Source organism: Dendropsophus ebraccatus, chromosome 4 (genome assembly GCF_027789765.1).
Source record: "Dendropsophus ebraccatus isolate aDenEbr1 chromosome 4, aDenEbr1.pat, whole genome shotgun sequence".
Lineage (NCBI taxonomy): Eukaryota > Metazoa > Chordata > Amphibia > Anura > Hylidae > Dendropsophus > Dendropsophus ebraccatus.
The window spans coordinates 149,432,628-149,451,468 of NC_091457.1; the positions used below are offsets into that span (position 1 = coordinate 149,432,628).

General features: G+C 43.1%; 1 protein-coding gene across 1 annotated transcript in view; it reads right to left on the reverse strand.

Annotated features, from left to right (window-relative positions):
• Nucleotides 1-386: 386 nt before the first annotated feature.
• The window catches only part of COLGALT2 (collagen beta(1-O)galactosyltransferase 2), a 72,913-nt gene continuing 54,458 nt past the window's right edge, over nucleotides 387-18,841 (reverse strand). Inside the window, exons 5-12 of the mRNA XM_069968971.1 lie at nucleotides 18,399-18,603; nucleotides 15,842-15,961; nucleotides 14,603-14,679; nucleotides 8,910-9,016; nucleotides 6,741-6,873; nucleotides 3,801-3,928; nucleotides 3,507-3,713; nucleotides 387-1,923 (exon numbers count right to left, since the gene is read on the reverse strand). Of these exons, the coding sequence (XP_069825072.1) occupies nucleotides 1,650-1,923; nucleotides 3,507-3,713; nucleotides 3,801-3,928; nucleotides 6,741-6,873; nucleotides 8,910-9,016; nucleotides 14,603-14,679; nucleotides 15,842-15,961; nucleotides 18,399-18,603 (1,251 nt within the window). The 3' untranslated portion in view covers nucleotides 387-1,649. The remainder of the gene's footprint in view (nucleotides 1,924-3,506; nucleotides 3,714-3,800; nucleotides 3,929-6,740; nucleotides 6,874-8,909; nucleotides 9,017-14,602; nucleotides 14,680-15,841; nucleotides 15,962-18,398; nucleotides 18,604-18,841) is intronic.

An 18,841-nucleotide genomic window follows, 5' to 3' on the forward strand; every position in this document is an offset into this window, starting at 1 on the left:
TACATGAGATGTCCCAGGATTAGTGTTGAGCAGACTTGCTGAACCGTTCGAGTTTGGCAACGTCCTCCAAACCCGAAGGCACAGCATTTGACTCCTGGCATCTGGAGTTGGATGACACCTAGGGAGTCCTAGAGAACATGGATACAGTCATAGGCTATGTTCAGATAACTAATATTTTCGTAAAATCAATTATTACGAAAATATACGTTGCCTCTCTTTCTATGGGATCCCGGCCAGAGCGTATACACACTATGGGGGAGATTTATCAAAGGGTGTAAAATTTAGACTGGTGCAAACTGCCCACAGCAACCAATCACTGCTCTTCATTCCTTTCACCAGAGCTGAAAGATGAGCCATGATTGGCTGCTGTGGCCAGTTTGCACCAGTCTAAATTCTACACCCTTTGATAAATCTCCCCCATAGTATGTCAGTTTTCTGCGGCCGCTATTCAGTGAATAGCGGCCGTAGAAAACCATGTCAGTGCACACTATGGAGCGAGCGGCTTCGGCCGCTCGCTCCATAGTGAGCTGTGGGAGTTCTGATGTGGGCGCGTACGGATGTGCCCGCATGAGAACTCTGCGGCCGAAAAGATCATCCGGACGGTACTGCAGTACCGGACAGGATGATCTTTTCAGAGATCGTCCGTTCCGTGACCCGACCAGGTCACAGAACAGCCGGTCTCTTACATAGTGTGCACATAGCCATAGGCTGTATCCATGTTTTCCTGGCAGCCCTAGGGCAGCATCCAACTTCTCCTAATGCGGGCAGTAAAATGCCAAGCTTGGGTTTGGCAAAGTTCTCCAAACCCGAATGCTTGGAATTTGACTGCCCGCATGGATGCTGCCTTAGGGCTGTCAGGAGAACATGGCAACATCCAACTTCTCCAGAAGTCAAGTGCCAATAGTTCGGGTTAGGTGAAGGTTGCCAAACCCAAACAGTTTGACTCAACACTACCCAGGATTACAAAAACATATCTGCCTACTGCCAAAAATAGTGCCACCCCTGGGGTGGTATGCGGTATTACAACTTAGCTACATCCACTTCAAAGGACCTAAGCTGTAAAAAAGCGGCCATGTTTTTGTAATCCTGGATGACACATTTAAATATGAATATGAATCAGTAAACTCAAAGAGGAATGAAACTGTCTCTCTAGTGCCACCTACAGGTAGCTAGCCTTTATGTCAATGTCCAGCCCATAAAAGAGCTGTGAAGTCTAACTAAGGATATTAGTCGAACCATATAACTGGCTTGGTTGATATCTCTAGTCATGTTTCAAGGCTCTTTCATAAAACAAGCATTGACTTACAGATGAGTTACCAATAGGTGGCACTGGAGAGACAGGCTTCTTCCTTTTAGAGCAGCTAATTTGCATACTCGTTTCCCATGGAGCATTGCCTGTAAGGATCCAGACACCAGCTGGATCTCCTTAATAAGAAGTTTTTTTTTTCCTGTCATTTTCCTTTCTTGTTGTCCTCCTCAGACCCGCTGCTTCTACATATGTCGTCCAGGGACATATTGATTGACACTTGTAGACGTTGCGAGCCAATGTTCTTTACTCATATAAAATTATCTGCTTTTTCAAAATATTCACAGTAATTTAATCTTTTTTCTATACAAAACCTAGGCGCCATCCACGCAACTGATAGCGATCATAGTTCATCCCGAGATGATGTGTCAAGTGTGGTCTGAGGTGTCAGTGCTTCTGTATTCTGGGCATCTGTGTGTATCTGACCCTGCTGTCTGGTTTTTCCAGAATATTGTCTGTCCCAATCAGTCGCCACGGTTTCATTGTCCCATATGGTGGACGTTTCTGTGTCACTGAAGTAACCTGGTTGGCCAGTATAGTGAGTTGGGTAGACGAGAAGAGGCTCAGCGGAAAAGGCCTTGAGATCCCGTGGGTGATAGTACTCCATGTACTTCTCTCTAATGAGAAAGAAATTAAGTCAAATCAAATCATATAAAAATATAACAAATTCATATAAAACTATAACAAAATCATATAACAATATAACAATCATTTAAAACTATAACACAGCATATTGAAAATATTGAAAGAATAACAGGGTGTAATCCCAACTGTCTGCACACTCCCAGAATCCCTGCACTCACTGTTCCCAAGGGCCCTATTCCACCGGACGATTATCGTTCAGATTATCGTTAAATTGTTAAATCTAAACGATAATCGTTGGGTTGAAATGCAGTTAACGATTAACGACCGAACGAGAAATCGTTGATCGCTTTATAAGACCTGGACCTATTTTTACCGTTGCTCGTTCGCAAAACGTTCGCATTGAATAAGACATCGTTCGGTCGTTGGCAATAGATGCGAATAAATAGCGAAGAAAAAACTATCGCAATTCCGATCATAAGTAACGATTATCGTTCCATGGAAATGAGTGAACGTTTTCAGGTCTTTCGCAATAGCGGTCGTTTGAGATCGTTAATCGTAACGATTATGCAAACGATAATCGTCCGGTGGAATAGGGCCCCAAGCTGAACTTATTTTCAAAGTAATATGCTCGGCTCCATCTTTCTTCATGACACTGACGAGAAGGAAGAACTTGCTTCATGTGCACTTTCATATACATACTGCCAAGTGGCAAAGTGCAAGGGCCTTGGGATATCACACTTTTCTGTTTTATATATATATATATATATATATATATATATATATATATATACTGTGTGTATATATATATATATATATATATATATATATATATATATAATATATATCGTGTATAAGTAAAAAAAAAGGAGCAGTCTTCATAAAAAAAAAGTGGTGGAAATTTTGGAATAGCAGATGCTGTGTCACAATGAGAAAAGAAAATGTCAAATCAACTAGTGCCAGAAATCTAAATCTAAAAATCTTCAGTCTTCCAGTACTTATCAGCTGCTGTATGTCCTGCAGGAAGTGGTGTATTCTTTCCAGTCTGACACAGTGCTCTCTGCTGCCATCTCTGCCAATGTCAGGAACTGTCCAGTGCTGGAGAAGTTGTCTATAGGGATTTGTTACTGCTCTGTACAGTTCCATGTCAGTGGCCTCTCCTGGGCTAACAATAAGCGTACAACTGGGCAGAAAGGAGCCAAATAATCTCTATTTATAACACTTGCAAGACATGGGTGGAGTGCAAGCCAACAGGAGGCAGCCGCACACCCCACGTACAACAGAAAAAAAGAAAAAAAAATGGCAGAACCTCTATGCCTCTGTTCACTCTGCAGAAAGTGCAACAGCAACCTACAGGTGCAAGTGCTTACCATATATACTCCCCCTGACGTACACGCAATAAAAAGTTGCTCTATAGATATGAAAAAAATGAGGATCTGTGTGAGACTGGAAAGAATTCACCACTTCCTGCAGGACATACAGTAGCTGATAAGTACTGGAAAGCCAGGTAAATAAAAATCTATATAACTTTCTGAAACCAGTTGATTTGAAAGAAAAAAATTGGATGGAGTACCCCTTTAACTATTTGAATTATTATATAAGTTAAGGCTATACTTACACTGGATGCTTATTAAACATGACCGGAAGAAACTCATCCACCGGCAGCATCTTGCCCAGGGGTTCGGCGCTCAGGAGTTTTTGGGCCCCTGTCTGTGAGATGGCGTAACCCAGCGTCCAATAGGAATAATCCGCTTCCACTAGATTCATCACATTAGGAACGGCCTTTTCTGGACGTTTCACTTGCATCCTCTTCCTCCCAATGTAGCTGTGGAGGAGGAGTCATTAGGTCACGGGATTTTAAGGTAAACGAAGGCAATAAGTATACAGGCCCCTGGGTTATACACATACTTACATTAAATCCCAGTCTAGAGCGGCCGACTCAATGTCATTCATGAGTTTTACAAGTTTATTTTTGAACTGATATTCAAATCGGACGTCGTCTTCTATCACCAGAGCCGTCTCCAGGCCCCGATCCACCATCTGGAACAGAACAAGGCAGCACTGATGGAATCACAGGACACACTCACTCACTCAGAAACTTACTATAACCATAGAAATATTCTAACTAACACAGGCTACCTGCATAACCCCTGGTAAAAAGTATGGAATCACCAGTCTTGGATGAGCACTCATTCAGACATTTCATGCTGTAAAACAAACTCAGATCAAAATCATGATACAATATTAAGGTCATTCCAAAGTGCAACTTGTTGGCTGTCAGGAACACTCAAAGAAATGAAGAGAAAACATTGTGGAAGTTAGTGAATGACACTTTTATTGACCAAGCACAGGGAAATAAATATGGAATCACTCAATTCTGAGGAAAAAAGTGTGGAATCATGAAAAACACATAAACAAAAGACCATTCAAAATACATCACTAGTATTTAGTTGCACCACCTTTGGCTTTTAGAACAGCTTTCAGTCTTTGAGGCATGGACTCGATGAGTGACAAACAGTATTCTGCATCAATTTGGTGCCAACTCTCTTTGATAGCAGTGGCCAGATCAGCGTTACAGGTTGGAGCCTTCTTGTGGACCATTTTTTTCAATCTCCACCACAGGTTTTCAACTGGGTTGAGATCTGGACTATCTGCAGGCCATGACATCGACTGAATGTGTGTCTTTCTTCAAGGAATGCCTTCACTGTTTTTGCCCTATGGCACGATGCATTGTCATCTCGGAAAATTATTTCATCATCTCCAAACATCTGTTCAATTGAAGGGATGAGAAAACTGTCCAAAATGTCAATGTAAACTTGTGCATTGATGGAAGAATTAACCACAGTCCTCTCCCCAGTGCCTTTGCCTGACACGCAGCCCCATATCATCAAGGACTGTGGAAATTTGGTTGTTTTCTTCAGGCCTCTTCATAAATCTCACTGGAACGGCACCAAACAAAAGTTCCAGCATCATCACCTTGTCCAATGCAGATTCTTGACTCATCACTGAAGACAACTTTCATCCAGTCATCCACAGTCCTTAGCCCTTGCCTTTCCTTAGCCCATTGGAGTCTTGTTTTTTTATGTTTAGGTGTCAATGCTGGTTTTCGTTTAGCTTTCCTGTATAGAAATCCCATCTCCTTTAGGCGATTTCTTACGGTTCGGTCACATACATTGACTCCAGCTTCCTCCCATTTGTGCTTCATCTGTTTAGTTGTACTTTTTCGGTTTTCAAGACAAATGGCCTTAAGTTGTTTGTCTTGACGCTTTGATGTCTTTCTTGGTCTACCAGTACGCTTGGCTTTGACAACCATTCCATGCTGTTTGTATTTGGTCCATATCTTGGATACAGCCCACACAAATGAATCCGTTTTTTGCAATCCGTTTTTCATGCGTTTTTTGCAAAAAACGGATGCGTTAAACAGATGCTGAAAACGCAGTGTGAACCTAGCCTAACTTCCACAATGTTTTCTCTTCATTTCTTTGAGTGTTCCTGAAAGCCAACAAGTTGCACTTTGGAATGACCTTAATATTGTATCATGTTTTTGATCTGAGTTTGTTTTACAGCATGAAATGTCTGAAGGAGTGCTCATCCAAGACTGGTGATTCCATACTTTTTACCAGGGGTTGAAGACTGAAAATAAGCCCGTATTTCAACCTCACAGTCACGGCCGTATTTTACCTCGAACTGACTGTGTTTGGAAAAATTTATTCCAATGCTATGACATCATTTCTCTTTTATCTGGGTCCTATGACATTACTGTTTGCATGCTTCATGTGCGTAATTATCCCTGTACTGTGACATCACTGTGTGTAATATCCCTGTACTGTGACATCACTGTGTGTATTATCCCTGTACTGTGACATCATTGTGTATATTATCCCTGTAATGTGACATCACTGTGTGTATTATCCCTGTACTGTGACATCACTGTGTATTATCCCTGTACTGTGACATCACTCCGTGTATTATCCCTGTACTGTGACATCACTCTGTGTATTATCCCTGTACTGTGACATCACTGTGTGTATTATCCCTGTATTGTGACATCATTGTGTATATTATCCCTGTAATGTGACATCACTGTGTGTATTATCCCTGTACTGTGACATCACTGTGTGTATTATCCCTGTACTGTGACATCACCGTGTGTATTATCCCTGTACTGTGACATCACTCCGTGTATTATCCCTGTACTGTGACATCACTGTGTGTATTATCCCTGTACTGTGACATCACTGTGTATTATCCCTGTACTGTGACATCACTCCGTGTATTATCCCTGTAATGTGACATCACTCCGTGTATTATCCCTGTACTATGACATCACTGTGTGTATTATACCTGTACTGTGACATCACTGTGTGTATTATCCCTGTACTGTGACATCATTGTGTATATTATCCCTGTAATGTGACATCACTGTGTGTATTATCCCTGTACTGTGACATCACTGTGTATTATCCCTGTACTGTGACATCACTCCGTGTATTATCCCTGTACTGTGACATCACTCTGTGTATTATCTCTGTACTGTGACATCATTGTGTGTATTATCCCTGTACTGTGACATCACTGTGTATTATCCCTGTACTGTGACATCACTGTGTGTATTATCCCTGTACTGTGACATCACTGTGTGTATTCTCCCTGTACTGTGACATCACTCTGTGTATTATCCCTGTACTGTGACATCACTCTGTGTATTATCCCTGTACTGTGACATCACTGTGTGCCACCATACCCCCACCCTGTGTGCCCTGCACTATATACCAGTATTATTTGCATCCTCCGGTGTAGTCGGACTGCTCTGCTACATTCAGGACTGCTGTCCCATATACTATTCATTTACCTCTTTCCACACATAGTAATGGCTGAGGAAGCATCCGATCTCCCCCCTGGTCAGGGTCCTCCCAGAGTAGGGGTCTTGGTATCCGGGTAAGACATCTATATTCAGAGCCTTAATCTGACTTGAATTAAGAGCCCTATAATATATGAAGATGGATAGCTGAGACATACATACACTGTGATATATACTATATACCGTATAGTTACAGCACTGCTCATCTACAGCTGCTGACATACACAAGTCTATTCCCAGACATACAGGTGGCTCTATCCCCTACACTAGTGAATGGCGCCATTGATGGTTCCTCAGTGTCGTAGCGGCAGGGGCCCAGGAATGTTCCTTATTCACACGCTGCTTCCTGTTTTCTTTAATATTCTCCATATTGATGTGGATGGGTCTTGATAAACGGCAGTATTCAGGGATTGGGAGAAGCCGGACAGATAGTAGGGCAGGGAGAGGCTATAAAGCAGGGGTAGGGAACCCTGGCTCTCCAGACGTTGCAAAACTACAACTCCCAGCATGCCCCCTGGTATAAAGTACAGTATATTATTTCATTCACTTCTAATATATATATATATATATATATATATATATATATATATATATATATATATTGCATGAGCACACCTAACCTCTCCCCATCTATATCTTTCCATAGTGTGCTGTATATATCTGTATATGACCAGTGAATGCTTTGCCTGATTCCACCTCGGCCTGACCCCTGTGTTCCATACACACTCTCTCATGCCCAGTCTGCTGTAACCTCGTGTCCTCTGCCTGGTCTCCCTGCCAGTGCCTTGTCCTCCTCCAGTCAGAGCTCTTTCCCTGCTCAACTGCCAAGCTGCCACAGTTCCACATCTGGCCATAAGGGGTCAGCGGAACACACACACTTCTAAATATTTAAAGGGCCAGTGCGTGCATTAATAAGGGGGGTACTCTGGCAATTTCTATTCCTTTCAAACCAACTGGTGTCAGGAAGTTATATAGAATTTTAATTTACTTTTAATTAAAAATTCTTCCGTCTTCAAGTACTTATCAGCTGCTGTATGTCCTGCAGGAAGTGGTGTATTCTTTCTAGTCTGACACACTGCTCTCTGCTGCCACCTCTGCCAATGGCAATGGCAAACAGAGGTGGCAGCAGGGAGAACTGTGTCAGACTGGAAAGAACACACCACTTCTTGCAGGACATACAGCAGCTGATAAGTATGAGAAGACAAGCTTTTTAATTAAAGGCAAATAAAAAATGTATATAACTTTCTGAAGTCAGTAGATATGAAAGATGTTTTTGCCAGAGTACCCCTTTAATTCTTTCCCCACTTGCCATCTTTTATTTTAGGGCGACCCACCCCACATTCTCTGCCTGAGCATTGCTGATTATTCGGTGTCCACACCCATTCCTTCTCGATTTGCAATTCTGCCTGAGCCTTCCCATATCATAGTGACTTATGTTGCTGACCTGGATTATCTAAGCCTATGCCGCCTGTCTCAACCATCTGCCTGGACCTGCCTGTGTCTCTGCCTCATTCCTGGGTACTGTTCAGACTCTCTTGTGCATGGCTCAGAATATAGTGCCATATACCAGTACCATCTGGTCCACTGGGACATCTGCCAGTCACACTGAAACCACTCTTGAGGAGCAGAGAGGACCTTGTACCCTGGAAGTTCAGCTTCCATATCCTGGAGATGGCTAAAGGATGAAGACCTAGAGAGTGGTTGGACTCTGCTCCTGGGCATGGCCCAAAACCAAGTCAGTTCAGTAACGCAGCAGGTCCACACCAATTTCCCATTACACCTGGATTACTGAGTATAAACCTATGCTGTTCTGGGCATAAGACATTCATAATTAGAGGCGAGCACAACTCAACTGGAGCATGCTCGAGTACGATCATTCGCCATTTGATTACAGGTGACTGAAAAAGTTGGATGCAGCCCTAGACAGTCCAAGAAAATATGGGCACAGCTATGGCCTAGGGCTGTATCCATGTTTTCCTAGGACTGCATCCAACTTCTTCAGCCACCAGTAATCGAATGCCGAATGTTCTGACAGTTGCACTCATCCTGTGTTGCAATGGGGGAACATCAAGGAACTACCCAGGACTATACAATGGTTGGCTCAATAACCCCCAGTCACCTGGTGCAGAATTTTGCTGGTATAAAGATGAACACACTCACTTGCCGTCCACAGCATCGAATACCTTCACCTGGATTTGCAGCTCGTACAGACTCCGGAGCATCCGGACACGACGGTCTTGGCGACGTTTCAGATTGATCATAAAAACCTGACAAGGAAGCATAAATATAGAGTCAAGAGGAAACATTTATCTGCAGACTTCAGAGAATTCACATCTTTTTGTACAGAATTTATAAGGATGAATGCACAGGGGTGGGAAATGTGGCAGAGTACGGCCCCATGCCTGTGGATTCTGGCACAGAAATTAAAGGGGCTCTCCTTGTGTCCCCCATGGTAGACATCTCCCCTAGTGTCCCCCATGGTAGGCATCTCCCCTAGTGTCCCCCATGGTAGACATCTCCCCTAGTGTCCCCCATGGTAGGCATCTCCTCTAGTGTCCCCCATGGTAGACATCTCCCCTAGTGTCCCCCATGGTAGACATCTCCCCTAGTGTCCCCCATGGTAGACATCTCCTCTAGTGTCCCCCATGGTAGGCATCTCCCCTAGTGTCCCCCATGGTAGGCATCTCCCCTAGTGTCCACCATGGTAGGCAACTCCCATAAAGTCCCCCATGGTAGGCATCTCACTTGGTATCCCCTAGTATAGTACTCCAATACATAGTGTCCCCCATGGTAGGCACCTCCCTGAGTAGTATGATGACAGTTCAGGAGGCCCAGTGTTTTGCAGGGATGGGCCCCCTTATGCGGTGGGTCCCGGAGCAGCCGTTATGGCTGCTATTGTGGTAGTTACGCTCCTGCACAACTACATTCTTGTAAAAACAGTGCCACCCCTGTCCTCGGGTTGTGTTTGGTATTACAATTCAGCTCCATTCACTTCAATAGAACTGATCTGCAAAACCTACACCCAAATTGAGGACAGGAGAGGTGCTGTTTCTGGAGGAAAGCAGCCACATTTTTCTAAGCCTGGACAATCCCTTTGAAAGGGCACTATCATTATATGGTTATACTGACTGAAATAACTACTATAATCCACTGTGGCAGAACACTTTAGGACAAGGTTAACATCTGGTACAGTGTGTGTCTGGTGCGCAGGTGTCTCACTATTGTAATGTTATTATTGGATTCTCTCCTGTCATCTAAGATACTGCAGAGTTTCAGGGGAATTTCCCTACAATTTCCTTAGATCTGGCGCACACATTGTTCTTCCGCGATATGCATCCATTTCCAGAATAGAAACAGGTGTAAGTAAAAAAAAGTCTACATTTAACAGTTACTTAAAGGAACACTCCACAGTACAGACTTGGCTATGTCTAGTGCAGGACATAACAAGGCCATGTGTGACTACTAGAGATTAGCGCATGACTGAGCCTGTGCATACGGCATTTCATTACGGGTGGATGTAGCCCTAGGAAAATATGGATATGGCCTATGGCTGTACAAGTTTTCCAGGACTCCCTAGGGCTGCGTCCAACTTCTTCAGCCACCGGTAATCAAATGCCGCATGATCAGACTCGAGTATTCTTCAGTTGCACTCATCTGTAGTGACTACTATCTTAAGTATGTAACTCCTGCACTGTATGAAACCCGTATGAAGCTTAAAGGGGTTGTCCAGCAAAAATCTTTTTCGTTCAAATCAACTATCAGAAAGTTATATAGATTTGTAATTTACTTCTATTAAAAAAATCTCAAGTCTTCCATACTTATCAGCTGCTGTATGTCATGCAGGAAATGTTATTTTGTTTTTATTCTGACACAGTGCTCTCTGCTGACATCTCTGGCCGAGACAGGAACTCTGTCTCGGTTCTCTCTGAATCCCCATAGAAAACCTCTCCTGCTCTGGACAGTTCCTGTCTCGGCCAGAGATGTCAGCAGAGAGCACTGTGTCTGACTGAAAAAACAACATTTTCTGCATGACATACATCAGCTGATAAGTATGGGAAGACTTGGGATTTTTTAATAGAAGTAAATTACAAATCTATCTAACTTTCTGACACCAGTCGATTTGAAAGAAAAAGATTTTCGCTTGATAACCCCTTTTTTTTACACGTGCTGGGGAGGATAAAAGAAATAACATACTCTCATCTCCCCAGCTCCAGCCCTGGTAGCTGCATATTGCCGATCCGGTTCCCAGTCCCCTGGCTGAGCGGGTGTAAGAGGTTCGCTCAGCCAGTCAGTGACCGAAGCGGGACCCTTCGGGGGCCACTGGTTGTCTAGGAAAAAATAATTGATAGCCTATCCCATCCACCCCACACCCCTGCCGATCAGATGTGCCCACACTACAGGGAGAATGGGACCAGAAGCAATTGGCCTGATACTCCTTTGTAATGGTGGCTCCAAGTTATTGCATCCTTGGCCTATATTAACTTCAAGCTATCTCAGCATCATATTGATCTATGATGCCGGGAGAGCTGCCAGTCCACATAGCAGCTTCACACTTTGTAACCTCCTTGGATCATGGAGTGTGGGAATAAGCCCTTGTTTGCAGCCATGCTCCATAAACTCATACTAGCCTCATGTGCCACCGTGTCACAGACAAGCAAATGGACAAGAGACTAGCCATGATGATGTGTAATATCAGTAAGAATACAAGGCTATGTGAGCACGTTGTGGCCTTGAATATTCAGACTGTTAATCTTCTGATGGAGGAAGAAAGCCGCTGTGAGTCTGAAGTCTTCTCATTTAGCCTGGAAACACCTGGGGACAATTAGCGGCGGACGGTAAACAGCGGCCCTACTATTAGTCTCCTACATTCCTGCCCTGGAATCCCAGGAATGGATTCATTACTTACTACCTCTTTACAGGTTAACCCTGAAGCTGCCCCTCCAGCTTCCCTGACCTCTGAAATTACAGACTGGGTCACTACGACACCTGCTCATTCATGGCCGCAATTATTGTAACTTGTAAAGTTGGATCCTTAGAATCCCATGCCTACGGGGCACCTATGGCTGTCCTCTAATCCAGGCCCAGGCCTATAATCTGCTGTGTACTATGCCTGTTGTATCATCAGGAGGAACTCTGTGCAGATTGTCTGACGCTCTAGTCAGGGATTTATGTGTTCTCACCCATCATGTTGTGAGATGGGGAAAGCACTGGTAGGGATACAGTAAGGAGCTCATGAATTAGGAACGACTAGTTCTCCGTCCAGCTCACTGAGGGAACGTTCACACTTCGCACGTACCGTATCGCTGCGTTTTTATCTCTGCGTTTTTTACATGCGCGTTTTGATTTTCACATGATTTTCATATGAAAATCAAAGCTCGCATGTAAAAATCGCACCAAAAACTCAAGGATAAAAACGCAGCGATACGGTACGTGTGAAGGTACCCTTATAGGGATGGTTTCATTAGGCAGAATTCATAAACCCAGATGTGTATCAGGAGTAACTAACATCTCTGTACAGTTCTTCTACCTCATGGATCGGATCACTTCCTGGTTTCCACTCTGAAATGTGGCGGTGGCTGCTACACATTGTGTGCCATAATCCCCCTTGCTTCCATGTGCAGTGGAGACTAAGGACCCCTTCATATGTCCAGTAGAATCCTAAATGGTTATCATGCCCAAGAGAGGCATGCCCAAGGGTCAGGAAATCTTTTTTTTTTTTTTTTTTTGCCTGAAGTGTAAAGGGGGCCTAAGCCAGTACTGCCTGGACAGACCAGGAGATTGCAGTCAAACTGAGCATGCCTGACCCACGTTAACGGGTCATAACCAAGGACAAAGTGCTTGATTTCCTCTCAATGCTGAGACCCCAACTGATCAGGAGAATGATCTCCACTTGCCCCCTGTCAATCATCTCCCTTCAGCCAATGGAGCCGCTAGATGGAGACTGCTGCAAGACAGGGAGCAAAGTGCGCTTTACTTCAATGTCTCCCAAATATTAAGAACAACTTTACTTGTTCTTCATGACTCTACTGTAGTTAAAGTGTCACTGTCGCATTTATTTATTTATTTATTTTTTTGCAGAAATCAATAGTCCAGGCGATTTTAAGAAACTTTGTAATTGGGTTTATTAGGCAAATATGCCATTATCTGCATTCAAAAAGACTTTCCCCAGGCCCCCCTCCCTCCTTCTTCTCTCTCATTTACTGGTTATTATCAGGAAATCTCGACTCTTTTACATTAGTCGAGCCCTGTGTAACCTATGGAGAGGGGAGGGGGGAGGAGGGAGATTAGTCGCCAGCAGAGAACAACGGATTACACAGCAGGGAGCTGCTGAAAGCTGCTATTCAGAGGTCAGAGAGGTCAGTGCTGACTTCAGAGGAGATAACCCGGTGATGTAGCTGTAAATTAACTCTTTATTGTTCTGTTTTGGTGCCTCATCTCCCTCCACCCCTCCCCTCTCCATAGACAACCATAAAGACAGGGGGAGAGCTTCAAACTGCTTTTTCATGAAAAATGCATTTTCCGGCTAATAAGCCCAATTACAAAGTTTCTTAAAATCGCCTGTACTATTGATTTCTGCAAAAAAAATGTAAACGACAGTGACCCGTACGTCATGCGTCCACAAGAGGTGTTCAGAGCGGGGCCGCGCGGCGACCCCGCTCTAAAACCGCTGCGCTCCCGGGTGCCGCGTGTATTAGCGGGCACGGTCCGATTGACGTGCCCGCTAATCAGGTAATCAGATGCAGCTGTCAAAGTTGACAGCTGCATCCGATTACCTTCTGCAGCTCTTCCTTGGTGTCTAGTGGCGGAGATCGCCCCCCCCCCCTTCCCTGGGACATTGTCCCGGAGGAGAGATCTCCGTGTCTGGTCCGGCCGGGGCTCGGCCAAGATGGCGCTGATCCCGGCTCGGCACTCAGCCGAAAGCAAACGAGTGCCGATCTCATTGATCTTTGCTGTATAAGTATACAGCAAAGATCTCAATGAGAGATCAAAGTGTATATTAGTGTTATTAGTAAAAAGCCCCCTCCCCTAATAAAAGTTCTGAATCACCCCCCTTTTCCCATGTTTTAAATAAAAGTAAATAAATAAATAAATAAATATGTTTGCTATCGCCGTGTGCGTAATCGCCCGAACTATTAATTAATCACATTACTGATCTCGCACGGTAAATGGCGTAAGCGCCCAAAAATCCCAAAGTGCAAATTTGCGCATTTTTGGTCGATTCAAATCCAGAAAAATGTAATAAAAAGTGATCAAAAAGTCACATATGCGCAATCAAGGTACCGATAGAAAGTAAACATCATGGCACAAAAAAATGACACCTGACACAGCCCCATAGACCAAAGGATAAAAGCGCTATAAGCCTGGGAATGGAGCGGTTTTAAGTGACATATATTTGTTAACAATGGTTTGAATTTTTTACAGGCCATCAGATACAATATAAGTTATACATGTTACATATCGTTGTAATTGTAATGACTTGAGGAACATATTTAACAAGTCAGTTTTACACCAGGGCGAATGGCGTAAAACAAAATACCCCCCAAATAAAAGATTTTTTTTTTTTTCGTTTTTTTGTTCAATTTCACCACACATTGAATTTTTTCCAGTTTTGCTGTGTACTTCATGCAAAAATTCAGCCTGTCATTGCAAAGTACAATTAGTGGCACAAAAAATAAGGGCTCATGTGGGTTTCTAGGTGGAAAAATGCAAGTGCTATGACCTTTTAAACACAAGGAGGAAAAAACGAAAACGCAAAAACGAAAATTGGCTCCGCCCTTAAGGGGTTAAAGAACTTTCCATTTTTTGCCCCAGATTAGCAAATAGCATGCACTATATATCAAATAATAACTCACCTCATCAAAGCCAATCCTATCCGGTTCTTTGGGTGGCACATGGACGTATCGAGATGTCTCCAAGGGAGGTCGATCAACTAAAATGTAACATATGGTATACTAAGCGTAGAGAAAAAACAGACATCTATTGTTTATTATAGTCCGCAACATTAATGCCAATAAGAGGGTCTCCTAAAAATCCTTGGTACATTATAAGGGTTATTTGATGTAGGGGTGAGAATCCACAGAGAGCGAGGGGAGGACCCAGTCTCCTTGAGGAGCTCCGGATGTGTATGGAATCCTACAGGCCACGCTCCAGAATAAAGGAGTAGGCAAATTAGCTGCTCCACAATTTGCACTGACATACAGGCTAGCTGCCTACAGGTGTCACTAGAGAGCCAGTCTCTTCCTTCTGGAGGAGATATAGTTATGATGTATCACAAAATAAGCCATTCGCTATAACATATGCTGGGTTGTCAAAATCTAGAGCCTCTTGCTTATGGGGGGGGTAACCAAAAGGTACAGTGTACGGCCTTTTTCGGCTGTTTATCTGCAGCCAAATGCGCAACAATGTATCATTTACAGATTTCACTGCAAAATTTTGACCAGTGGGAAAAATCTGCATCTACTCCATGACAATCTGCATCAGATTTTGACATGCTATAACATATACATTTTGCATCGTAGGAAAATCTTTGGTAGCTGACTGGCCATCACAGGAGTTATTCAAGTGTTATTCACGCATAGGATTTAAGAACAGCTCGCATCACCACCTACTGGTGGTAAAAGTTACTGCAGCCTAACCTATCCTATGAGGCCATGCACTTGGGGTTTGTTCACACTGCACTGGGTCTGTATGTTCAGTCCAGGCAATGGAAAACTTTCTGTTGTCCCCCAAAGGGATCCACAGAATACTACAGTCATATAATAGAATAGCATGAAATATTATTATTATCATTATTATTGTTATTATTATTATTGTTATTATTATTGTAATTGTTATTATTATTATTATTATTAATAATAATAATAATAATAAACAGCCTCAAAAGCAAAAAGAGTAATTTTACATTTTTTTTTATTAAATAAAGAAAAAAAAAAAATTTTTGAGCTGCATAGTAGCATTTGCTGCAAAAAATAATAATAATAATAATAATAATAATAACTAATGAAAAATGTTTTAATACCCAATGAAAAACACAGGGGTGACCATCAACCAATGCCACGCAGCATCTAGTGTTACTATAGGAGGTCACTTACTCATGGCCTCCGTCAGTACGTGTGTAAAGCTCTCGATGTCGTCCTCCAGGGTTTGATGCGGCTTCAGCGGCACAGGAAGGTACCCATAATGCTCCTTGTTACAAATATACATCTGAATTCCTGGAAAAGCCACAGAGAAGCGTTCAGAGATCAGAGGATGCATTGTTACACAGCTAATGGCAGAATAATGATATCTGTAAAAGAGCAGGATGCAGGTAATGGAGCAGAATGATGACTTACAGCTGGAGGACCACAGGCCATAACAAGGCACATCCCACCAAACCAGCTTCTGGGGTAAAGAAACTCTTTAAAGGGGTTGTCTAGCAAAAATATTTTTCTTTCAAATCAACTGGTTTCAGAAAGTTCTAAAGATTTGTAATTTACTTCTATTTAAAAATCTCAAGTCTTCCAGTACTTATCAGCTGCTGTATGTCCTGCAGGAAGTGGTGTATTCTTTCCAGTCTAACACAGTGCTCTCTGCTGCCACCTCTGTCCATGTTAGGTACTGTCCAGAGCAGGAGAGGTTTTGTTACTGCTCAGGACAGTTCCTGTCTCAGACAGAGAGCACTGTGTCAGACTAGAAAAAATACACCACTTCCTTCAGGACATATAGCAGCTGATAAGTAAGGGAAGACTAGAAGGAAATTACAAATCTATATAACTTTCTGACACCAGCTGATTTGAAAGAAAAATATTTTGTCCGTCTATCATATTTTCTAAAGAGGTATAAGGGATTTATTCATGTAAAACAAGGCTCAGCAACATGAGCACATGTATATTACATGGCCCAGGGTCATATGGGATGAATTCAGAGAAGAAGCCAGAATTCTAAGAAAAAGCCCTGGGGGCAAGTAGGGAAAAAGAAGTATAAGCAGAAAGAGAAGATGCTTCCCTCATTGTCACTTCTGATAAGGGTCAGCTTCATGCTATCCCACAGACCTGTGCCAGGCACTGTTAGTGTATGAGGAACTATCACTGCTTAGACAGTCTCTAGCTGTAACAGTGACAATGATTGGTTGGGTGGGTACTTTTTAATTTGTCAACAGCGGAGAACGGCATCGGTGGGGAATCAGCAAGAGGTGAGTACAGGTTTGGCCTTTTTCCTCCAACCCTGACCTCTAAATGAAACCAGTCATCTGACCACGGGCAGCATGAAACAAGGACATGATGCATGGGTGACGATAAAATCACAAATGATTAAATCTGCCAGGAACGGGACTACTTGTATAACTCCAGTGGGACAATGTGCTGGACTGTGATGTCATAATACAGGTATAGATGCCGCCGCTAAGAAATTATAAACTGTCAGGTTACAGTACTGGGGTAATAACAGACACAAAAAGTTATAATAAAAAACATATATGTTGCCATATCCAGGTACAACACACATCCGGGATAATAACACACACAAAAAGTTATAATAAAAAACATATATGTTGCCATATCCAGGTACAAAGTTACCAAAAAGTTATAATAAAAAACATATACGTTGCCATATCCAGGTACAATGCATATATGTAGAGATGAGCAAACTTACAGAAAGTTCAGCTTTGTCTGAACCCGAACTATCGGCATTTGACTCCCGGTGACTGAAGAAAATGGATTCAGCCCTAGGAAGTTCTGTAAAACATAGATATATTATATGGCCATAGGCTGTAGCCATGCTTTGCAGGCAGCCCTAGGGCTACATCCAACTTCTTCAGCCACCGGGAGTCAAATGCAGAGAGTTCGAGTTCAGACGAACCTGAATTTCCTGTAAGTACAAACATGATGTCAGGTTATGGAAATAATGTAGTGATGTCACAGTACAGAAATAATAATCATGATGATTCCACGATTCTAACCATAAACAAAAAAGTACATGAGCACCGAGAGCCACAAGGTGGCAGCAGATCTGATGCTTCCAAAACAAAATCGTCTCGCAGTGTTTTATAGTTGCGCTCAGGGTTTATAGACTTTACACTTCACATCACTGTTACAGGGATTATCACTTCTGAGAGTGCCAGGTGTATACCACCACTGACTGCAAATGTACTGTATGAAAAAAGGTAAGGGTCACTAAGAATAACATGTTCCAGGGGTCTCTGGACCCACAACAACCAGCTAATCGTCAGGGGGGAGTCACTTCTTTAAGTTTTGTAGTTTTTGTAGGAGAAGTAGGTTTTGTAGAGGTCCTGTGAAACTAACAAATGACAAACAGGCAGTATGGTGCAGGAACATAATAAGCAAAGTATACTTACCCGTCCCCATGCCCCTGTAGTGCCCCTCTTGGGTCTCATCGACAGCTACCAAAAGCAATTTTTAGATGGGTTCGGTGTATGTCAAGGTCTCAGCTCCTCAAGCTGTAAAGTCACCCCAGTCACCCCGGTCACTGATTGGCTGAGCAGGCAGTCCATAAGCCGGTCCGTGAAGTTGCAGCTCACGGAGCTGCAGGACACCGGTTATGGGTAAGGAAAAGCTATGAATCACCTCTGAGGGCATGGAGACTGGTAAGTATACTTTGTTTATTATATTATATAATAACCTCTTTCCCCCTTTTTGTCCTCTAGATACCTACCCGCATGTCTGCAGGAAAAAGCGAATACAATGATGTCATCAAAGCTCCATGTGAAGTCATCATGGGGAGGGAAGAACTGTAGGTTCATGGAGGCTTCCTTTCGGAGGTCAATCAGCAATGTGGAGTGAACCATTGGGACGGCAAAACAGCCCTGTCTCTTCCATTCTCTTATGAGAACATAGTCTGGAGTTCTCTTATAATAACCCTGGAAATAAGAAGAGAAAAAATTCGCAGATGAGAGGCTGAAAATGTGCACTTGGCATTGGTGCTTTTCCCTTTACGGAAAGCTTCTCTGTTCTATCCATCACATCAGGTTATTCTATCAGACGTGTAATGTGCGACTTGTGTGGTATCACCAGCTGCATCGCCTGCCATCTCCTGGCACTCACAGCTCGGACATCTGATCCCATACTACATGCCGGAATCTTCGGAAACAGATCTAC